We start from the raw sequence: 24962 nt of genomic DNA, 5'->3' as shown, positions 1-24962 counted from the left end.
TGGACACTGGGAAGAGGTAACTATGGGGAGGAAGTGGGAGGGAAGCTGTTACATTGTGGTAAACTGTGGTCAATGACATGAGACAAAGTATATGTAAACTGCTGTATGGAAAGTGAATTTGCTCTGTAAATCTTCACCCAAATCACAATTAAAAAAAAAAAAAGTTATAGATCTTTGGGCCTTGTTTGTATTCAAACAATATGGATCTTCTTGCCTTTATATTTCTCTAATGCCCTATATTGACTGGTTACATTGTTATTCATGATACCACATCATTCATCTTACCACTTGTGAATTTTGATTTCTAATGACTCTCTTATAAGTTATTTTTGTGGCAAGTGGCCATCCAGATGAAACAATGGGTCTCTCCTTGTCCAGAGTAAAGAAGAACGAAGACAACCAAAGATGCACGGAAATAATTAGTCCAAGGGACTATAAGATCCTCAGCTTATATGACCATGAGACCAGAAGAACTGGATGGTGCCTGGCTACCACTGTCAACTACCCAGGAAGGGATCAGTGCAGGAGATCCTGGGTAGAGTGGGAAATGTGTTAGACTGGGTTCTCTAGAGAAACAAAACCAGTAAAGCTTATAGAGAGAGAGAGAAAGAGAAATTTATCTTGGGAAAATGGCTTACACACTTACAGAAGCTGGCAAATCCCAAGTTCTTGACTCAAACATCAAGCTGTAGGCTTTTCCCAACTCACACAGCTGCAGGGGCTGAGGAGCTCAAAGTTGGCAGGCAGTATACTGGCTGTTGACTCCAACGAATGACGAATCCAAGATCTCCAGGCCAAATGGTGGATTGTTCGCTCACAGACAGTTGTAGGCAGAATCCCGATCCACAGAAGAGTGCCTCTTTTCCCAGGATGTCCATAAATATACTGGAAACAGGCCACACCCCTAGGGAAACTCCCTTTCAATGGATTGGCTGTTCAAAATATATACATCTGATCCCATCATTGAAACAACCAACATCACAATTGCTTAAACCACACAGAATTGTGGTCCAGCCAAGTTGACACACAGCTCCAACTATCACATGGAATGAAACTCAAAGTCATAAAAAAAAAAAAAAAAAAAAGACCAGGTTACTGGTCTAATAGAGCCTGGTGAGACCTATGAAACTATGCCCCCTGGTTACCCTTCAGGTCTGGAATTGAACTTACTCCCATGACTTGCAGCCAAACGATAGATAGGCATAGAGTGATCAGTCATGGGAAAACAGAAGGGCAGTGTTTGCACAGGGAGATAGCTCAGGGAGCAGGAATGCATAACAAAGAAGGACACAGAGAAGAGGTAACCACAGGAAGGAAGAGAGCTATTACAATGTGGGGAATTGCAGTAAATGTCATGAAACAAAATGTGTATGAACTGCTATATGGAAAATTAATTTGCTCTGTAAACTTTCACCCAAATTATAATAAAAATCGGGGGGAAAATAAAAGGTTATTACTGTGCTTTTTTGATGATGACCACAAATGCAAGTCTTACTCACTGCACATAGGAAAGTGTGAATGATAAATATATTTTCTGGTCATATTAAATTTCTGTTCAAAATTTTATCACATAAACATAGAACATAGTTGTCCAACCATGTCTTCTCTTGTACTATTTAAACCATAATCACAGCATTCCTAGACTGTGATTTCTGTCCATGTTGACCACACCCTACCTTCCACGCACTGTTACTAACAGGGAGAATAGGTGAGGGGCCCATGGGTGGAGCAAGAGAAGGGTTTCCATTATATGACCTCATTGATACATGAAGTGTTTTTTGAAGTGATTGTCAAAGTGTCTTTGATGAGGCCTCCAGGTCACACCTGAGGGCTAATGCTGATGAGGTGCCTCTTAGGTGGGGACAGGCTGGCCTGAAAGCCCACTAAGTGATAGCAGCCCAACCACAAGGGAGAACAGGCTGATTCAATCAATCATGCCTACATAATGAGGCCCCCCAGTAAAGGCTCTGGACACAGAAGTTCCATGGGCTTCCTGGCTGGACAAAGACATAATGCACATGGGAGGGTAATGTGTCCTTTTTAGGACATGGAAGTGTTACTTTGAGAACCCTCTCAGAACTCACCATGTGTGTCTCTTCATTTGTATCCTTTTTGCTATAATAAAATTGTAATTGTAATTACAGCATTTTCCTGAGTTCTGTAAATCATTCTAGTGAATTATTAAACCTGAGGGAGTAAGAGAAATCAGCAGGTCAGAAGTGAGAGTTCTCTGGCGACCCCTATGCTTACAGCTGGCATCCTGAAGGGGTGCCACAAAAACCCTAAATTTACAGCCTGCTTGTCAGAAATCAGAGTGTCTGGGTACTCCCAAGCTTGCAGCTAGTGTGTGAAATCTTGAGCAGACTTGACAGTCTGGAGGACTGTGCCCGCCCCCCTTTTTTAATCCATTCTATTTATTTATTCATTCATCTAACAAATATTAATTGTTATTTATAACATGCCATACACTGTTCTAGGTATGGGTGATACTGTGGCAAACAAAACAAAGCCTATTGAGAATATAGAATTGAAGTATTGAGAAAGAAACTGAATCCAGATAGCAGTTGGAAACGAAATGAGGGGTCATATATAATATAGAACACTGACCATAAGGAGTCAGAGAGATGAATTTCATGAACTCTGTGCAATTCACACTAGTAGGGAGCAGTAACCTAGGGAAAGCAAGAGCCAAGAGAAAAGGGTCCCATTAGAATGGCCAGCCTTAGGAGTACTGTGCCCTATAACGTGAGATGACCTACCTCTAGTGGTTAGGGTCAGAGTAAGAAGTGCTGCATATGCAGCTGGTTTCAGGACAGAAGTGGGACAGAGAAAACAAAATTGATAATTAATGCAATTGAATTGACCCTTACAATTTGGTGTCAGAGTTGTGGGATTTGATTTTCCCTGCAATGGGAAAGAGCATGGTATCACCATATTGTTCAGAAACAAAAGAGGACATCAGTTGGATAGAGCCCATTGGCACTGTGGAACAACAGTCTCCAAAGCCCCTGGAACTGACCTTGGAGGAGAAAGGTGAGCTGCCCTCAGAGGCTTGACACATGTCACGGAGTCTTGAGAAGAGAGGAGATGACCACCTTGAATGCCAGTGACAAGGCTGGGGATGTTCAGAGTAAAATATTTCTGCTGCCACCCTTTGTTCTGTGGTGGTGTGGACCACAGGCAGCTCCACAGTCAGAACATAGATATTGAGCTTCTCCATCACATCTTTCCACAGATGTAGTCAACTTGATTCCTGTGTATTCCTTCTGGTGAGGTCTACATGTACAGCTACTGTTTATGTTGCTGAAAAAGTATTTGCAATGAATAAGCCATTGGTCTTGCAAAATTCTATCATGCAATCTTGGACGTCATTTCTATCACCAAGGCCATATTTTCCAACTATTGGTGACTCTTTGTTTCCAACTTTTGCATTCCAATCACCAGTAATAATACATCTTGATTGCGTGTTTGGTCAATTTCAGACTGCAGAAATTGGTAAATATCTTCAATTTCCTCATTGTTGACTTCAGTGGTTGGTGTGCAAATTTGAATAATAATAGTAGTAACTGGTCTTCCTTCTAGATATATAGATTTTATCCCATCACTGACAGCATGGTACTTCAGGATAGATCTTGTAACATTCTTTGTGATGATGAATGCAACACCATTCCTTTCCAATCTGTCATTCTTGGCATAGTAGATCATACGATTGTCTGGTTCAAAATGGCCAATACCAGTCCATTTCATCTCACTAATGCCTAGGATACCAACCTTTATGCATTCCATTTCATTTTGGACAACTTCCAATTTTCCTAGATTCATACTTCATACATCCATATTCTGATTATTAATGAATGTTTGCAGCTGTTTCTTCCCATTTTGAGTCATGCTGCATCAGCAAATGGAGGTCCTGAAAGCTTTACTCCATCCACATCATTTGTGTGTCCATCCACATCATTTGTGTGTGTGTGTTGTGTGCTGTCGAGTCAGCCCCAACTCATAGCGATCCCTCCTCCTTGGGTTGCTGAGGCAGTGTCACTACAGAAGTAGATTGCCCAGGTTGTGGTCACTGCTTGGTCACAGCCAGCTACCCAGAGTGACCAAGTAGTTGAACCTGCGGGCTTGGGACCATAGTCACAGGGGACATCAAACTCAATTGGCATAACATACTATAGAAAACATTGTTCCACCTCCTACTTTGGCGAGTAGCGACTGGGATCTTAAAAGCTAGCAAGCTGCCATCTAGATGCAACGATGGGTCTCTCCTCGTCAAGAAGAAAGAAGAAAACCAAAATTAATGGAAACAATCAGTCCTAGCGACTGGTACACCATCTGATCTGCAACCTATACAACTATGAGACCAGAAGAACTAGATGGTGCCCAGCTACCACTGTCATCCACTTGGAAGGGATGTAGGAGATCCTGGATAGAGAGGGAGAACAATGTGGAACAAAACTCAAAATCATTTGGAGGTAAAAAAAAAAGAAGGTGGGGACCAGGTTTGCTGGTCCAATAGAGCCTGGTGGAACCACTGAGACTATGGCCCCTAGCTGCCCTTCAGGTCTGGAATTGAACCCACACCTGTGGTTTCCAGCCAAACAAAGTACAGGCATTAAACATTTACCTCAAGTAGACACACGCCCTGGAGAGAACAATCATGGGAGAAGGAAGGGCTGCTTATGCACAGGGAGACAGCTCAGGGGGCAGGAGTGCATGGAGGGATGGATAACTGGGAAGAGGTAACTATGGGGAGGAAGTGGGAGCTGTTGCATTGTGGTAAACTGTGGTCAATGACATGAGACAAAGTGTATGTGAACTGCTGTATGGAAAGTGAATTTGCTCTGTAAATCTTCACCCAAATCACAATTAAAAAAAAAAAAAGAAGAAGTAGATTGCCCAACCTTCCTCCACATCATTTAAGTCGACTCTATTTTGAAGTGGTAGCTCTTCCCTAGTTGTATTTTGAGTGCTTTCCGACCTGAGGAGCTCATCTCTGGGAAGTGTATCAGACATTTCAGAGCTATTCATAAAGTTTTCCAGTAAAATATCAGATAGTGTTTCACTGCTTTTCATAAGGTTTTCACTGGCCAATTCTTTGACAAGGTGATGGCCTCTCCCTTCTTCCTAGTCTGTATTAGTCTGGAAGCTCTGCTGAAACCTGTCCACCATGGGTGACCCTGCTTGTATTTGAAATACTGGGGGGATAGCCTCCAGCCGCACAGCAACACACAAGCCACCACAGTATGACCATCTGACAGATAAGTGGAGAGAGCATCATTATCTGCATCAACAGCCTAAAGCTGATTCCTATGAGGCAGAGGTCAGACATATCTCTTCTCTCCAAACTTTTTATCAATTCTGACACCATCTGTCCCTCTCATGGCACTCTACTTCTCTGCTGTGTGTGATAATTCATTGCAGTGGCCACACAGAACTCAAAGACCATAGTCACAACTACAGGGTTTATTAGGGAATTAACAGGGTTACAATTTAGGATCAGAAAGGACTCAGGATACTGTTCTTCAATCAGGACAGCTTCTTCTCCGGCCCTCAGTCTCAGCTCTGCTTGGGTAAGTGTTACAAAGCTCATTTAGTTCTGTTGATAAGTGCTCTGAGGTACCACACTCTGCCAGCAAGGCTCCTGCCTGATGGCACAGCTTTCTCACTCCATGGACCTGGAAGTCCTGAAAGCTTTGTGTGTGTCCTGCTGCTCTTCTGGTTCTGCTGTTTCTGCTGTTGCCATTTCTCTGCCACTGTTTTCTCACTGTTTCTGGTGTTATAATTCTTTCTCTGTCTACTGGGTCAAGGAGGTTAACAGCACAGGCATCACAGGACCAAAGGACGTGCTCCACTTTCTTCTTGGTCATCATGAAGTCCCTCTCTGCTTTGGAATTGGCTCTCTTTTAAGCCTAATGGGATCACAAAACTGACCAATCCCTTTGTTAGGGTTCCGTATACATTATTTGCATGGTCCTACCCCCACAAGCATGCCATGAACCTTATTTACATTATTGGAAAGCTATTCAATCCCCTTGGTGGGCCACAGCACTTCATTTGCATAGTCCCACCCAGTCATTTCATTTGGTGGGAGTTACAAACACTATGGGTAGAAGGTTCATACTAAGTAATTCACTGTACTGCATCTACTCTATTTTATGGCATTTATAATACTCTCATTACATAATTTACTTACTTATTATGGTTATTGTTTAGTTTTTTTTCCCTAGCTAGGATGTAAGCTCTAGGAAGGCAGTGTTTTGTTCACTGATGTATCAGCAAATGCCTGAAATAGTGCCTGGCATATAATAGGTGCTCAATGAACAAATAACCTTCACTGTGCAGGCCAAAGTCTTAGTAATTTATTGTTTTAGGCTCAAAATTCTGTAATTAGCTTGATAAAAGGTTTTTTGTGCCTTAAATACAGCATGGAAACAGCTGCTGTACTGGAAAAAGCCACACTGGCCTAAAGGTAAAAACTCTGCAACAACCTGTATGCATTGATGATCGAGAAACATAAGGGTTCTGTTCCCCAGTGCTTTGACCCCAGAACTGTGACAGAAGTTGGGGTGGGATGGGAATAAATCCCCAAAAGGCTTGAGAATGTATTTCTTTCCACACTGGTAAAATAGAGCTCAGAGTAAAAATTAGGATGCATTCATTATAGGTTATAAAATTATATCCAGTGCATAGCTGAGTTTGTGTTCTTAGAATCACACCCTACATATTTGTATTCTTCATTGAAAATGTAACTATTCTATCCTCCAAAAAGTGATTGATTTCCTAAAACCTGGATCCAGATCTAACTTCTGTTGATCAAATATTTAGTCTGAATTTCTCTTCTTTTTTGCCAGAAACTTTTGTTCCAGGGCCTGTTTCTTCATCTATAAAATGAGAGTGTGAGGATGGCAGCTTGTGTTTTGTGGGGCTTAAAAGATACAATTTGTGGGGCTCTATTTAAGAAAAAGGAGCTCTGGTGGTGTAGTCCCTAAGGCACTTGACTGCTAACCAGAAGGCTGGTGGTTCAAACCCACCAGCCACTCTTTGGAAGGAAGATTGGGCAATCTACTTCTGTAAAGGTACCACCTCGGAAACCCAAGGAGGGGTCACTATGAGTCGAATCGACGCGACGGCAGTGAGTTTTGAGTATTTAAGAAAAAAATATAAAATTATTAATACAAAATTGTGTAATTATACAAAATTATGTAATAAAATGAATATATTTGTTTAGAATGTTTAGAAATCATCAGATTTTTAAGTGCTGACAAAACCACGAAGATAACAAACTCCAGCAAAGTAACAATATTACTAACGCCTCATAACCACTGTAATCTTTTTGTTTCTACATTTTTCAGCTGTATGCTCTTTGATTGCCTCCTCATATGATCGTTTTGTACTATTTTTATAAAGGTATTAGGAACATAAACCAGCAAAAATATTGTTTATTATCGATAGTTCAAAATCGTTTTTTTCAGCTTCGCAACTCAGTACTAGAAATGTCCCATCTATAACATCCTCTGAAGTTCTGGGAAAAGCGGTGTTTCAAAGCTCCAGGAGAACTCCAGCCCTTTGATCTCTCTTGGCTTGTTACTGCCGGGGGTTGCCAGGGCAGCTGCCAGGTAGTCACCGCCCTCGACCTCTCCCACCCACCCCACTATAATCATGTCTTTGAAATACCGTGGATGGGGAGTTGGTAGCCGCAGCCGCTGGCCAAGGCCGCGGCCCCAAGACTGTGCTTGGGATGGAGGGTGACTGCTATTTCCTCTTTGCGTTCTTGGAGAATTCGCCAAGTCTTCCAAAGTACTCTGAACTTTGTTGTTGTTGTTGTTGTTATGTGCCGTCGAGTCAAACCCGACTCTTAGCGACCCCTCCTTGGGTTTCCGAGACAGTATCACTACGGAACTAGGATTGCCCAACCTTCCTTCCGAGGAGTGGCTGGTGGGTTTGAACCGCCAGCCGTCTGGTTAGCAGCCAAGTGTCTTAGCCACTATGCTACCAAAGCTCCCACTCTGAGCTTAAGCTCCACCAAATTGACGGTAAATCGACCTCTGTAAGTGAGCTTTCTGAGGCACTGTTAGATGACAATTCTATAACAAGTATCTCGGGAGTTGGTAGCGCTATCCTCTCAATGTAGTGGAGGCTTCATTACTCGCCAGGTAATCTCCCGCAGGGTCTGCGGTGCTTCACTTTCTCCTCCGGAGGCAGCCGCGAACCACGATCCCTTCTCTGGCGGGGTGGGGTGGGGTTGGGGGAGAGGCGGAAACCTTTTGCTACGACACCAGTTGGCGGCCAGAGTCTTGATCGACAAAGGCCTTAGCTAATGGTTCTGAAATAAGCAGTCCTTGTTTATGCACGTACAGCCAATAGAAAGGCGGAAGTGCCGCCAACGGCCAATGAAGACTGGCCTTAAATGGCATGTGGAGGCGGGGATTTCTTCGAGGGGCGGACTCTAGGCAGAGTCTGTAGCGAACTCTGGGAGAGTCAGAAGCATATCCGGTGTTGTCGGAGCTGTGTTGCCCAGTGAGGGAAGGGTAAGAAGATATGTCTGAAACTGGGACTAGGAATCCTGGGAGCGAGAGAAGGAAAGGGGGCAGTTGCTTTTGTTGGAACAAGAATGGGAGTAACCTGTTTTGGACAGATGGGGCCTTGGTTGGCGGTGGGACTCCAGAGGGTGGGGAGGGAGAGGCTAGGGAACTAGTGCTGCGCATGCGCGACCGTATCAGCGTGGGGGGAAGGGCGGGGGGGCGAGTCTTTGGGGTCCTTGGAGGCGTCTAGGTGCCCATTTCTCGCCGGAACGCTAGCGAGCGCTCCTTCTTAACCTGCCAGTTATCCCCCGGCTTTGTTTTCTCCATTTCCCCGTGTGTAGACTCTTGGGTCTCTTGACCCAGCCTTGACCACTTGAAATCAGGATACGACCTCCCCCGCCCCCTCCTTCTGAGTCGAATAGAAGCGAGACCTTACGAGATTGTAGTCACCCGCACCCACCACACACACCCGACCGATTGCCGCTCTATTGCTGGCCCTCTGGCGGAGCTGTCTCTGGGTATGCGGCGGGTCCGGGGTCCCGGACTCGAGAAGGGGCCTGGCCTGGCAGGCTGACCTGTCACGGCGGGGCGGGTGATGTCACACTCGTCTGTGACACGGAAGACTTGGTTACTCGGAAGCCAACAGCAAAGGAGTGAGGTGAAAAAAGAGGCCGGAGCTTGGCCTGGCTTCCCAGGGCCGCAAGGCAGCCCTCTCTGGTCTTACTGGTTACCTTTGGACAGGTGAGGTGGCTTTGCTTTGCTTTGTTCTGAGCCTTGTGGGCGTCTTGCTCAAAAGGCAGCTCAGGAGAGGCATCGTTGGGCGGTGTTTTTTTGTTTAATTTGGACTTTACTTGCTGGAGCTGTGGTAGTAAGTAGATTTTGGTATTTTTGAACATTTGTTGTGGAATCACTACCCCGTGCCAGGTCAGGTTATATGACCTACCCCATCAGCCTTCAGTTGGCCAAACAATAACAGCAAAAACCCGTGTGAACTTGAGACTCTATTCTAGCAATGGTTAACTTGTGAATGTGTAACCCAGTAGAAAAGCTGACTGTGCCAGAAACACAGACCAAGATTTTAAGGTTAAAGGTTAATGGAGAATGGGCTTTTCTAGTTACTTACTGATACTTATTTGTAGTTTATCTTTTGGTTATATGTGTAGTTTAAGAATTTTGTTTCAAGAAAAATTATCCCAGTTGCCTAACCATATTTATTATAGCTTATATAAACACATTAAAATTTGAGTAATTAATTACTAGATGTTTGTATGCTCTTTGGTGTTTTCCTTATTCCTCTTTGTCTAAAATTTTTTTTGTTTTGACCTCAAGAATATGTTGACATTTAGATTCTGTTTTGCTCTTTTCCTCCAGAGGGGACATCATGGTTGAATCCTTGAATACAGTCTGTAATTTGGATCCAGAGTTTCCTTCTTCTATTATTCATCTTGTTGTGGAAACATGGCTTAGTACACTTTTTCTGCCCTTCTCACCCTTATTAATCCACAGTCTTAACTGTCCTAAAGAGTAGGAAAGATGCAATTAACCCAGATACTTAGCGTTTCCAGTTTTTTTTCTAGTTATAAATATATAGCGCATGCTCATCGTAGAAATACTGAAAAATGCAGGAAAAATGTATATATGATTAGCACGGGGATATATTATTACTATTTTAAGATTTCTATTGGCCTGTGGCTGGAATTACTTTAATGAAAGCTTACTTTCCTACTATACCGTGGACTAGTAGAAAGAGTACTGGACTTTAAAGGCCAAAAGCCCAGGGATCTAGTTCTGGCTGTGCTATTTATCTTTTGATGTTGGTCAAATCTGTAATTACCAATGCACTTTATGTTTCACACAGATTTTCTTAATGACATTCAATAAGCCAGTAAGCTGGGAAGAGCAGGTATTAATCATCATCCTTATTCTACAGATGAGGAAGTTGAGATGATCTTACGTGAAATGATTTTCCAAGGTTATGTGGTAGAAAATGGTAGGACTTCTGTCTTCAAATTCAGTGCTGTGACACTATCCTGCCTTATTGAATTTTTTTTTTTAGTTTTTAAAGTGGGACTAAACATTCTTAATGAGCCCTGGTGGCACAATGGTTAAGCATTCGGCTGCTAATCAAAAGGTTGGTGGTTTGAACCTCACCAGCTGCTCAATGGGAGAAAGACGTGGTTTGCTGCCATAAAAATAGAGCCTTGGAAACCTATGGGACAGTTGTACTATGTCCAATATGGTTGTTAAGAGTTGGAATAGACTCAGTGGGAGCACAAATAACATTCTTTCTTTTTCTCATGAGTTTATGTGAAGATTAAGGGGGATGATGTGTGTGTGTATGTATGTATTTTGAAAATTATAAAATTTTATGTAAATGTAGTCATTGGTACCTTCTCTAAGGTACTACTGCTGGCCTGAAGAGTTTCACGTTCTTTCATTAACTACCCAAGGGTATTTAGTCTCCTTCAGGCAAACTGCTGACTACAGTGAATTAGATTTGTAGCAGTAGTATCAAAGGGGTAAAAATGAAGATTTTTCGTACTGTGACTTTTTAAGAGTTTTTAATAGTGTGACTTTTAAATCACATAGTGTGACTTTTTAAAATTTCTGTTTTTAACTAGAGTTGTAATGCTGTTTTAAATTTCTTTTGCTACTTTGACTTGCCTGTTGACTTTGGTAGAAATATCTTCCATCCCACCTTGTTTTGTTCCCCCAGAGTTTCTAACCAAATTTTATAGCAACTTTCATAGTTTTTGTATTTTATATACTTATTTAATAATTTTTATATACACGTTTTTGCTTTCTGCAAGACAAGTGTTCAAGACCAGGGGAGAAAGACTTGTAGGAATTGACTTTTAGGGCCACTTGCTTGACCCGTATGGAGCTCTGGTGCATTGTGTAAGGCATTTGGCTGCTAACCAGAAGGTCAGTAATTCAAACCCACAAGCTGCTTGCGGGAGGAAGATGAAGCAATCTACTTCCGTGAGGATTTACAGCCTAGGAAACCCAGTGGACGTCACTAGGGGTCGGAATCCACTCGTGGAAGTGGGTTTTGTTTTGTTTATTTTGCTTGACCCATGGAGGTGGATTCTGCTCTGAGCTATCTGAGGAATGTTGATTTGAGGTTACAGCACTCTTAATGTGGTAATGGGTCTAGATTTGCTCTAGAGATTCTTGATTGCTATTTAAGTATGGGGGATATTGAGTGGAATCAGATGCAAATTCTGCTTACAGCCTAATGTATATGAGAACTTCTGTACAGCTGGAATCCAAAACACTTGAAAAAGGGCTGCAAGGGTGAGGGTTGAGTGGGTGGCTGTTTGCCCTAATCTGTGCCTGCTAAGCATTTGGGTTAAATATGGTGTTATTGGGGTGGGGGTCGAGTTGGTGGTTTATGCTTGAAGAAGATTAAGTATTTGGGATATCAGGGCCTTTCTATATAGAGAGGGAACATTGGTAATGTCAAAGTCTGGTACAAAAGATAATTTACTGAAGGCCATATTTACTCAACTGGCATTCCATCTCCAGTTACTGGTTTGGTTTTGAGGCAGCCCTGTTATGTGCCGTCGAGTCGACCCCCAACTCGTAGTGACCCCTCCTTGGGTTTCTGAGGCGGTATCACTACGGAAATAGATTGCCCAACCTTCCTTCCGAGGAGTGGCTTGTAGGTTTGAACCACCAGCCTCCTGGTTAGTAGTCAAGTGCCTTATGCACTATGCTACCAGAGCTCCTTGCCCTAGGGAGACAGAATTCCGTGTTAGCTAATTCAAGGTTTAGGTTCGAGTTAAGAGAGAGACTGGGACTTCTAGGGTTCATCATATCTGGGATGATCAAAGTCCAGCCCTAGTTGGATTATCCTTGGATTATCTTGAATCTGAACTGACCTACCTCCTAAAGGTGGTAGGGGAAGAATCAAGCTAATGACCATTTATTTCATCAAATTTTCTACCATATCAGTTTATTGCTTATTGGCTATTTAACCACACTCACTGCTGTGGAGTCAGATCCCACTCATAGCAACCCCTCCTTGGGTTTCCAAGACAGTATCACTATGGAAGTTGATTACCCAGCCTTCTTTCTAAGGAGTGGCTGGTGGGTTTGAACCGCCAGCCTTCTGGTTAGCAGTCAAATGCTTTAAGCACTATGCCACTGTTGTTATTTGCCATCGAGTCGCCCCGACTCATAGCGACCCCTCCTTGGGTTTTTGAATTGGGTATTAAGTTGTCTCAAAACGCCTTGCAGCCTTTTGGGACAGGAGATAAAGTGCAGATGTGCCAGAGGAAAGGCATGCATTTAGACAAAAGCAGTTTCAACCAGTAATAAGATTTACCAAATTCCTAATTGTAATTTTCTTAGAATTCCTACCTCCCATTCAGTTTTACTCTCAATTGGGCAAATATAAAGTCTTCATAATATAAGTAGCTGTGAGTTATGGTTTAATAAGATTTTTTTAAAAAAGTAATTTAGAGTGCATATATAAATTAGGCCTGGCATAAATGTCTTTTACAAGGAAGAATTAGAGACATTTTCCATGGATTGTACTGCAGACGTGAGCGTAATGGGCATTGATACCAATAATAGTGGTTAACATGTATTGCACTCCTCCTTTTCACAAAGCACTGTGCTAACCACTTGTTTTATCTCAGTCTTCAACCCTGTGAAATAAGGACTGTTTTACAGATGAGGAAACTGAGGCACTCAACAAAGTGCCAGAAACTTGTTGCATGTCACAATGCTAAGAAAATAACCACTGTCCCTGGGACGTGGCCATATGCAAAGTCTAAAAATTATTCAGTGGGAAGAACTAATGAAAAATTGCAAAGTACCCCCTCTCTTTCTAAAACCACATGAGATTTTTCTTCTCTTTAAGTATTAATTTGGTCCCTTCTGGCATTGTGGGTTGAAGATGGATGATGAATTAACAACAGGAATGAAAACTATGTAACTCACAAACTAATCTTTAATTAACTGAAGCAACAATATTTCTTTGACCTGCTGGTTTAATGTTGTTAAATTGTATACATTGAGGTAGCTTCTGTCCTGGTTTAGGCATTTAGCAGGCTTTTATTTTTTCAAAGGGAAGGACTTTTTTTTAAAAAAGCAAGCTAAAATACATGACGGCTTCTGTTTTGAAAAGCTCTTGGTGACTTTGACATGTTTTATACCACTGTACTTACCAGGTGTTGGAATAAGTTTCTGGAACTTTGCTTTTCCTTTAATTTAAGGTTTTTCCTTTGATGATAATCTTACATTTTAGGACAAAGGTAAAGAAAGACACCTGGAACAAAACAGTGAGAGATTTAAGGAGACTAGCTGTCCAGTGATAAGAATGTTGATTTCCTCCATCCTGGCTCTGTTGTCCTTTCCCCCCAAAAAAGCAAAAACAGACTACAGTAATACTTAATTTAAGACAATGTATTTATTTAAGTTTCCCTTTCTTGGTAAAGCAATGTAGTCACTTCAGTGTTTTGTTTTGGGTGGTTCTGGCATGGGAGGACTGACCTGGGGAACTGCAGAATGGTAGTAACACTTCCAACAGAGCTTTTGCAGTGTATGCATGAAACAGCCCTGGCAAATTTGAGGGTTCTATTGTCCTAATGATGAAGGAATAAAACAAGGCTCTGAACCATATTAAAGGAATTTAGTAATGATTAACACTTGAATGTTTACCTCTGATTTACAAGTAAGTGTAGGCAAATTCCCCATGACTCCCAAGTCACTAACCACGTTGTATTGTTTTAGAGTTGAGTATTTCTAGCACTGGGAAGTGGGAGAGAGAATCTAGTTCTAGATTCCTATACAAATTGGGGTCCAGGGTGAGACCATGCTGGTATTAATTTCATAATCTATTTTAGATTTGTGTTATATTGAAGAATATTTTAGCAACTTGTACTTTTTTGAAAAAAAAGATTTTCATTTAACTTTGAATGAAATGCAATGTTAATTGAGTAACTTGGTTAATGATTTTGAACGTGCCAAGCTTCTTTTAGAACCAGCTGTTCCTGAGTAAGCTATTTTTGAGTTATAAATCCAATTTAATCATGTTCAGCTGAGTTTACATATTGGCCATTGAAATGTGGGTATATTTAATATACAGCTTCTGAGCACAGCTCGTTGAGGAGAGAAACCTGGTAAGTTTATTCCATCTGGCAAAACTTGTAACAACAGTTTTATCTAATCAGCTATCTGCACATTAGTTCTTGACTAATTATAACAGCTAGAGTAAACTATTGTATTTCCTTAATCCTAAAACCCTTTTTCCCTCACATTTGAACATTTCTGGAAAAAAGTGTATCTTACTACATTAAATATATATGTCATTGCATTTCCTTCCCCAAAAAACTATTATCAGAAACCTTTGCATTGAGAAAATATGGTAGTTACATAATTAACTTAAAATTTGGAATAAGTAGTACAGTTGGAAAGCTGAAGTTTTTATTTTATCTTATTTTTGCATGTGTCATTTTTGGGGGGAACAGAACAACAAACTGCTAAGACAAGGAGAAATTCCTATTAGACACCAGCCCCCAACACATGACCTTTGATGGTTTTGGTTTTTCCATCAAGAATTGTGAGAGGGCCCCCGAAAGAAGCAGTCAGTACCCCTTGGGAGATGTCAAAACGCAAACTGGGAAAAAGGAATATCTGTCATTCTCCCCTGCTACAATTTCCATTGAATGGGGTCCAGTTACATGAGTGTTGCCCTTTCTGACTAGCAGTCCCCTGGGTATCTGGTGATTTACCTGCTCTCCCTACCCCCCTTTCTTAACTCTTGAAATTGGAAGCAAGAGGTAATTTACCTTTGCTGTTTGTGAATACTAAGAACTTGGCTCTGAAGGTTGCTTCAGTATTGATGCAAGTTCTGTCTAGGGATGTCATTAGGGATACTAATGAAAGCCTTAAACAAAGACACTTTCCAGATGCTGGATTCTGCCATCCTGTAAGTATGCTCTCTAGAGGACGTGTTCATCATGGTTATGGAAGGCTGTGGTTGGCTCTGCAACAGCCTGCAATAATTGCACCATCTAGATCAAGAGGGCCCAGAACCCCGTGACTTACTGAGGCAGAAGCAACAGCTTTAGTAGATTCTGCAGCTTCTTAAGAGCAGGAACTAGCAAAAGTACCTAGGTGAGTAGCAATGTTGCTGAGAAAAGGAAAGGGGGTACAGTATTTATAAAAATAATGTAAGTTATGTGGTTGCCAGCTGCTGTCCCCCCCCCCCAGGTATTTTCTTAAGCACGCTATGCTAATTTTTTTTTTCTTTAACAGCAACATGTAAAACAATATTGGCATAGCACACTTATAAGAATACCCTCCAGGGAGAGGGTGCAGTTGGCAAACAAACAGAATACATGTGTTACTTGTGTAAAAATATGGTGATTTTAGAAAGAAATCCAGCCAGTGCAATTGTTTCTATTGTGGGAGGGCCTCAGGAAGCAAATGGTATTAATGTTGTGGACTGTGAGAGAGGCATCTTTCCACTGGCCCAGGATTCCTCAGGAAGTCTGTTTGGGGATTGTAACTTCTGTTGCCTAGGTTAATTGTGCTGAACGTTGGCCTAGGTGCTGATTTGTGAGTAGTTGCCTTTCAGACAGCTTGAATCCTCTCCTCCTACCCCCTTTTTAATTTGAAGTGGATTTAAGCCTAATAATTTGTAGAGTTCTTATGTAGAAGAGATGAAAGCCCTTGATTAGATTGTCAGTTCTATAGATTGAACACGCTTCTTGAGGATTGCATTTGAAACAGGGAGCACAATTTAAGGACCTGACTTTATGATATTGATGTATAACCTAGATATAGTTCAGTTAAAAAATGCCCCTATATACCCTTTCTGGCATATTGGGACATTTGGAAGAATCTGAATAAGGTCTATAGATCAGATAATAGTATTGTATCTGATTTTCATTACTGAGGTATTTAGGGGTAAAGGCATATTGGGTCTGTTAGAAAGAATTAGTATTTGTAAGCTTTCTCTATATTGTATACTATATATAGAGAAAGGATAAATCAAATGTAAAATACTAATATTTAGGAAATTTGCATGAGTGGTATACAGGAATTCTTTGTACTGCTGTAACTTCTTTGTAAGAAGGGTTTTGAAATTATGTGAAAAAGTAAAATAGAAAAATAATCCTCTCTGCATAAATTCCATTTGATAGTAATAGGAACACATCTTCTTTTTAAATTGTGCATCTCTTTTCAGCTCAGTTGTAAAATGAATTAGGTCTATACTGTGTATTTAAAGTGCAAGTCTTAGTGCTAGACCCACCTTTTTAGCACCCCCCCCCCAAATCCTTGAGGTTCTGTGCCTTTTCTGAGGGAATTCTCTAGCATGTTATAAAATTGCTTTTTTATGTTCCAGTGACTGAGTCTTTTTAACTAGATTGCTAATTGAGAATTTCTTTAAGGAGCAAACACACTTTTAAAGGGGCAAATTACCTTCTAAAATAATAGAAATGAAATGATAGTAATGCTGGTTTGGGGGAGAAGAAGATGGCTTCATTTCCTCTGTCCTCTTGAAAGTGGTTGAGTATTATTGCACATGCTTTCTAGGAGGAAATTATTATATGGTTATGTTTAGGGCAGTGGGAATTTGGGTATCTTTTTTCCAAACTTGCATGTTCTTACTATTTTTTATAAGAAAGTTATTTGTGTTATGTTGTATGTCCCACTACCTTTAAAATAACCTCTCTTCCTGTTCTTGATTCTTCAGAGCAGTGGCTGTGTCCCACAGACTCTGGCACCATGAACATATTTGATCGGAAGATCAACTTTGATGCGCTCTTAAAATTTTCCCACATGTAAGTGTTTTGACCTTGATGACTTCCTTAGTACGTTTCTTTTCACGTGTGGTTTCTCTTCCTGGTTCATTAGCTTTTGTATGTCTATGCTAACAATTAATTTTGCAAGACTCCAGAAGAGTTGATACAAGTACTCATATTTCTATGGCTGCAGTGTGGTCATTGGAAAGTCATTTAATTATTCTAGTGTGGGTACTGATTATTCATAATTTTAGGATTTGGCTTTTCCTCAGCATTTAAGATTTTCTATTAACCTGTTTTCTACATGTTCTCTATTTTTCATTATGTGCTTTCTCCAGAATATCTCAAATTCTCTTTAATATAATTTTCACATATTCTCTTAGAAGGGGAGGAGAAGGAAAATTGATTCTTAGCTTGGAGATAGTATTGGTCCTCAGTGATGGTCATTATTAACATTCTTTCCTAGAACCCCCTCAACACAGCAGCACCTGAAGAAGGTCTACGCCAGTTTCGCCCTCTGTATGTTTGTGGCGGCTGCAGGGGCCTATGTCCACGTGGTCACTCACTTCATTCAGGTAAGAGCAATTTTCTCTCCTGGTTGCTATGGTACAAATGGGAGTAGGAGGAAACCCGCTCAGAAGAGTGGCTCAGACCTGTGCCCCTCTGATCCTTATGAGTGCTTTGTGATCTGAACTTTAACTAGCCATTAAATCAGGGCATATAAACCCATTTAAATTTTCTGATAACCCTATCCCCTCTGGGTACTGAAAACAGATTATATTAACACTAACACTGAATGATGTGCTGTATTACAAGATTTCACTACTGGAGGCATGATGTATACTGGGGCTCTTCTGCACAGTAGCTTTTTTATTTTCTCCTCCATTCTTCCTCTTTCCTGAGTGAAGTTTTGAGTGACTGGAGTACTTGGATATAAACCATTGGTTGCATGGTTAATTATTAGTTAATATACACAGCTTTCTGGGTGGCTTGGTAAAGACCTTCAACAACTCATTTACCTGTATTAAGGGAGACTTTGGGCTAGGCCAGAAGGAATAGAAGGGACAATTGGAGAATAGCCAAAAAAGTTTTTTTTTTTTCTGCGTATATGTATATTTTAAATGATCAAAAAGGGGTTACTTTCACATAACCATAATTGTATTCCAATTCTCCAGACTAAAATGTATTTCAAGCACCTGTCACTTTAGTTTATCTCTCCTATTTCTTGGGCGAGTCGCGCACATAATTTGATATGGGTAGTTGGATCCAACAGCTACAATGTAGTTAATGGGCTCCCCTGGCCAGAAGAGCCTCTAGCATTCCTCGTGGTCATAACTCTGTACTTTTCAGCTTTTGGTGTCTTTTTTTACTCCCCACCCCTGAGAAAACACTGCCTTTTTTTCCTTTCTTTCTTTCTTTTTTTTTTTTTTAATTGTGATTTGGGTGAAGATTTACAGGGCAAATTCACTTTCCATACAGCAGTTCACATATACTTTGTCTCATGTCATTGACCACAGTTTACCACAATGTAACAACTCCCCTCCCACTTCCTCCCCATAGTTACCTCTTCCCAGTGTCCATCCCTCCATACACTCCTGCCCCCTGAGCTGTCTCCCTGTGCATAAGCAGCCCTTCTTTCTCCCATGATTGTTCTCTCCAAGGCATGTATCTACTTGAGGTAAATGTTTAACTCACATACCTGTATTTTCTTTGGCTGAAAATCACAGGTGTGGGTTCAATTCCAGACCTGAAGGGCAGCTAGGGGCCATAGTCTCAGTGGTTCCACCAGGCTCTATCGGACCAGCAAACCTGGTCCCCACCTTCTTTTTTTTTTTTTTTTTTCCCCCAAGTGATTTTGTCTATGCAGGATCTCCTACATCCCTTCCAAGTGGATGACAGTGGTAGCCGGGCACCATCTAGTTCTTCTGGTCTCATAGTTGTATAGGTTACAGATCAGATGGTGTACCAGTCGCTAGGACTAATTGTTTCCACGACTTTTGCTTTTCTTTATTCTTCCTGCTCTGGGCGAGGAGAGACACCCGTCATTGCATCTAGATGGCAGCTTGCTAGCTTTTAAGATCCCAGTCGCTACTCGCCAAAATAGGAGGTGGAACAGTGTAACACTGCCTTTTCTTGCTGCCTCCAGATTAAAAGCAAATATCAGAAGTTGAGTATTTGAATACATTTGAAATAAATTTGAAACTTTCAAGTGTTTAATTATTGACTCTCGTGGCAGGCTGGCCTACTCTCTGCCCTGGGATCCCTGGGATTGATGATTTGGCTTATGGCAACACCTCATAGCCATGAAACTGAGCAAAAAAGACTGGGACTTCTTGCTGGATTTGCTTTCCTTACAGGTACGTTAAGGGTTGGTCTGATTTTGAGTAGGAAAACTGTATTTTTAGTATCTTCCCTAAGGCCTGAGATTTATATTTATTCTGATTCACATCAACTGGCACATTCCTATTATCTACCTATTCTAGTGATGTAATTTCTTCAGAAGAGTTATTTTTGTAGAGTCTTCCTTAAAGGATCTTCCTCCACTCTGGTTATCTTCTTTAACCCTTCTGGTTTCCTCTAATGTTGTCCTATCCAGTCTTTGAGTATATTTTGTCATGTGCTGCTTTCTTATTTTATATAGAAATCACCTACTTCTCCATCCAGAGGGTCAGTTTTTTGTGACCAGGGACTGTGACTGCTGCTTTTGTATTCCAAAATGGGCATTGTGTTGTTGAATAACTGAGGTTCAAGAGCTTAGGTAGCACAATTTGTTAATGGTAGACATGGGACTAAATTAGGCCTGAAAATTTTTCACAGGAACATCTGTTCTGAGCTTTGTGAACAGTTAATTAAAGCCATACATTGAGATCTGTTGTCCAGGGCACTTTGCTGATTCTCAGGAAAGGAATTAAAAGCAGAGCTCTTCTGGAATTATCATTAAGGGAAAACAAGACTCAAGCTACATGATAAAAATTACTGCAAAGCAACATTTGAGTTAATACAGCTTGTTCTGAGTGACATTCCAATCTATACAGTGTTGAAGAAATAATAGAAAGAGATTTGGGGTTTAAGATTTTTGAATCAAGAACTGGTTTTTTTTTTTTTTTTTTAAAAGATATTTAATAGATGGAATTATCAGAAGGAGAGAGATGAGTAGCCAGAGTGGAGGAAATGTTGAAACTGGACTTGGCAGGTGCTCTTGCTAAACCAGTCTGGCCCTTTTTTGCCACAAAAGGAATCTAGTTCTGCATGACTACAAGGTTGCTGGCCACAAGGGATTGCTTTGCTCTTTTTCCTTTTCCCGTAATCCCTGATCTGGCCCACATTTATAGTCATTATAATGTCACCCCTCTTAAAAATTTTGCAGACGTATAATTTAGCTTCAAAATACTTTTCATGCCAGCTTTTTTTTTTTTTTTAATCAAGTATCTATTCCTTCTGGAGTGAGCTGTGATTTTCTAGCTAAAAAGAGTTTTTGCAGGTATATCTATCTATAAATAAATAACTCAGGAATATAAGTTCTCTTGAAAACAATTGGAAGGAGAATTCATTCACATATTTTTGTTAGTTTTTAGGTGTGTGGGCATACCTATGCTGTTAACAATCAGCTTTTAGACAAGAATTCTTTTCAAGAGTTGATGGTAATGTTGCATTCTGGTGCTTTGTTTTCTAGGAGTTGGACTGGGCCCTGCCCTGGAGTTGTGCATTTCCATCAATCCTAGGTAAATATTTTAGTAGCCTCTTACGTCTTTTTACTTTTGTGAGTATACTTTCTATTTATAGACTATAATCTGTAGCCCTCAATCTAATGGTCTTTTTTCTTTTAATAGCATCCTTCCCACTGCTTTCATGGGTACAGCAATGATCTTCACCTGTTTCACCCTGAGCGCACTCTATGCCAGACGTCGTAGCTACCTCTTCCTGGGGGGTAAGTATGGGCTGGAAAGCAGGGAGAGTGTTTCCACGTTAGCCGAATTCCTCACTAGGACTCTTACTCTTATTCCTCCAGTTCCCTTGTGACTGTTGGGCTGAAATCAAAAGTTGCCTTTTTTTTTTTTTAAATGATGGTCTTAATGAGACTTCTTTACTTTTATTTGGTTTCTCTCAAGATAGCTTCTGCCATTTCTTACAGGTATCTTGATGTCAGCCATGAGCCTGATGGTCTTGTCCTCACTGGGCAACCTTTTCTTTGGATCTGTTTGGCTTTTCCAGGTGAGATTTTGCATATCACTTTTCAGTAGCCATTTGCCTCACTGCTTTTTCTTGCATAACCATAAAGCAGGCTACACTGAGAGTCCTCCAGGGTGCTCACCTTTGTCAGGCAGTGCTCTTCAAAGCCTCTACACTAACCCTTGTAGGGTGGACCCCTCTGCTGTGGTGAAAGTACAGAGTAAACAGCAGTTAGGTATCACTGAGTGAGGAGAAGACCATTTACTCAGAGATCATTTGTTTAAGGCCAGTCCACCAGTGGCTTCTTAGTGGGTGAAGCTCTTCCATTGATATAAGAAAATGGGTGCAGAATAATGGGGTCTTCATCATAGACTTCAGTTCCCATTAATGTTTATGTCACTAAGGGGAGCATTTGAGATACTCACAAGTAACTGAGAACCAGAAGAAAGTATATCTTTTTTTGGCTACAGTGTCTACCTTTTGGTGACCTCATTTCATTCTTCTTTTGTTAGGCAAATCTGTATGTGGGGCTGGTGGTCATGTGTGGCTTTGTCCTTTTTGATACTCAACTCATTATTGAAAAGGCTGAAAATGGAGATAAGGATTATATCTGGTGAGTGTAAGATTTGGTCTTTAATGAGTACTAAGGGTGAGACATGCAGTTCTATTCCGTACCTCTTTTCTGAATCCTTTTCCTGACTAACGTTTCTGTCCATATTGGTCGGATTAAGAGTAGAGTAGGTGGCTCTGGCTGAACTTAGGTAAACACGCTATGGGAAAGGTATATGATGGGATACCCATGGTTTTGGAACTGTGTGTCACGTAGCATAGTTTCCTTCAATTCCTGAAAGAAACCGGTATTTTCTTTAATTAAACTAATATAAGTATATATGGTAGTATAGTGCCTAAGGCATTTGACTGCTAACCAGAAGGCTGCTGGTGCTAACCAGAAGGCTGCTGGTTCAAACCCACCAGCCACTCCTCGGAAAGAAGACTGGGCAATCTAGTTCCATAGAGATACTGCCTTGGAAACCCAAGGAGGGGGTCGCTATGAGTTGAATCAACTTGACAGCAGTGAGTTTGGTTTTTTTCGGTTTTTATACGTACTTTTTTTTTTTTATATACCTACTTTTAATAGTGGTTATTTCTAGGCAGGAAAGAGAAAGGGGTTTTTCACGTTTTGTTCTTTATATATTTCTGTTCTTTGAACCTTTAACAATGAAAAGAAAATATACATATGTGCATACATATATATTAAATGTGGTAATGCTGTCTAAGTCTCATGACTAGTTAGTGTAGATTCAGGCTTGAGAATTGGGCCTCTGCTGAGTCCAAAGCCCATGTTCTTTCCTCTGTGCTATGTGGCTTCATTGAGTTGAAAAGGATCTCAGACACCAGAGTTTTACTTACTTGGTTGGTGGTGGAGTGTTGGAGAAGCTGATTCCAGGGGATGGGGTGGGGTTTATGTTCTGCACCTTTGTGGACTTTGAGGTATAATAGAGTGGGAAGGTGATTTCATAATCTTGTTCTTTTCTTTTAGGCATTGCATTGACCTTTTCCTGGATTTTGTTACTCTATTCAGAAAACTCATGATGATCCTGGCTATGAATGAGAAGGTTAGTCATTCCACCATCTGAATACAAGAGAATGCCTTTGAGCTCAGCATCAGTGTTTACTTCAAATTTTAAAACTTGTTCACACACTCTGTAGGTCCAGGGTATCTATAAGGCAGGCCACTGAGTAAGAGGTAAAGCAGAAGCCTTTAGCTGGTGGAGAGAAAACAAAACAAATTCACTTACAAATTTTTTTTAAACTTGTAATCCTGAGATTAGTATTAAAGTGTGGGGGGGAATCAATCTACTAATTTAAAGGCTGAAACGATAATGATGGGAGCCATGGTAGCACAGTGGTTAAGCACTTGTCTGCTAACCAAGAGGATGGCAATTTGAACCTCCCCAATGGTTCCACCCACCACTCATCTGTCAGTTGTCGTACTGTGGTGGTTTATGTGTTGCTGTGAGGCTGGAGGCTATGCCACTGGTAGTTGGTCATGTTATCAGAAGGGACCAGTCCCTGGAAAAGGATACTTGGTAAAGTGGAGGGTCAGCAAAAAAGGGAAGACCCTCAACGAGATGGATTGGCACAGTAGCTACAATAGTGAGCTCAAGCATGGCAGGGATTGTGAGGATGGCACAGGCTGGGCATTGTCTTGTTCTGTTGTACATAGGGTCACTATGAGTCAGCATTGACTCGACGGCACCTAACAACAGCAAGCAGTTCCATAGGAGAGAGAGTTGACGATCTGCTCTTGTAAAGGTTACAGTTTAGAAAACCCTATGGGGCAGTTCTGCTCGTTGCTATGAATTGGAATCAACTCCACATCACAATAATAACAAAGACTCAGAAGAAGATACTTCAAGATGTTGTGTAGTGTTGGAAACCAGCTTTTGTAAATAAATTTCTGAAGTAGATAAATTTATCCATTGGTTATTAATTCTTCCCCTGCCCCCAAAAGAAGTAATCTATATAGGGTTTATTGTTAAACATAATTTAGTCCAACAGTAGATGAACAAATGAAGGCATGGGCTTTTCTTTACAGACCTTCTTAGGGAACAATAGTCAGGAATTAAGTGAGCAGATGGGATTGGTGGTTCTCTGTCTGGGCTGTGCAGCACATGGACTGAGCATCAAGTAGGTGCTTCAGTTTCAGTCAAAGCAACAGAACTTTTAACTTGATTTTTATATTGGGCTTTCACCTAAGATTGAAGAGTTCTACTAAACTAAATTATTTCTAAATGTTGGTTTATGCCCAGGATTCATGCTTCCCCTTCAGGGTGGAGCACTTGCCAGGCCTGATGGAAAGTTGCTTATTTTGCTCTCTTAGAATGTACTGCCAATCTGTAGCCTTCTGTGGTTAGAATCTGAGCTGTGGCAGTTGGAAGAAGCTAAGAGCAGTCAGGTAGCCCATGTGGTACCAGGGGGAGGAATATGGTACTGTTTAACTCTTTTTCTCAAGTCTGTCTTACTAACCAACAACTTTGGGGACCACCAGTGAAAGATGGCTAAGGGAGTATTTCTTTATTTCTTTTTATTTTACTGATCCCTTCCAATCCCTAACCAAAAACAGCTAGTTATTAGCTCACTAAAGAGTTTTAGCTTGAATGTCCAATGCCAAAAATTTAATTGAGTGATTTTTCTCCACTTCTAGGACAAGAAAAAAGACAAGAAGTAAAATGACCATCCAGCCTTTCCCAATTTGACTTCCTCTCCCACACCCCTCATTTCCTCTTTGCACACATTACAGGTGGCGTGTTCTGTGATAATGAAAAGCATCAGAAAAGCTTTTGTATTTTGTGGTTTTCTCTATTTTGAATTTTTTGATCAAAAACTGATTAGCAGAGTATAGTTTGGAGTTTGGCTTCATATACCCGGGGTTCTTCCCCACTCCCTTTTTTGTCAGTCAAGGCTATCCCTAGCCTCTTCCCCTGCTCAGGCAGCCAGTCTGTCA

The 24962-nt window shown here is 41.0% G+C and overlaps 1 protein-coding gene across 1 annotated transcript; it reads left to right on the top strand.

The window, feature by feature from the left end:
- The first annotated feature begins 9117 nt into the window (after positions 1-9117).
- Positions 9118-24686, top strand: TMBIM6 (transmembrane BAX inhibitor motif containing 6). The gene is given in 11 exon segments (XM_007937833.2): positions 9118-9226; positions 9229-9263; positions 17238-17323; positions 17751-17859; positions 19521-19641; positions 20958-21006; positions 21115-21212; positions 21417-21496; positions 21967-22067; positions 22995-23070; positions 24663-24686. Coding segments are annotated over 11 exon segments (888 nt in total).
- The last annotated feature ends 276 nt before the right edge of the window (positions 24687-24962 follow it).

This window comes from Orycteropus afer, unplaced genomic scaffold, assembly GCF_000298275.1.
Source record: "Orycteropus afer afer isolate SDZICR_OR568_19922 unplaced genomic scaffold, OryAfe1.0 scaffold00045, whole genome shotgun sequence".
Lineage (NCBI taxonomy): Eukaryota > Metazoa > Chordata > Mammalia > Tubulidentata > Orycteropodidae > Orycteropus > Orycteropus afer.
Note: the sequence above shows the minus strand (reverse complement) of the source record. Positions and strands in the feature narration are given on the sequence as shown.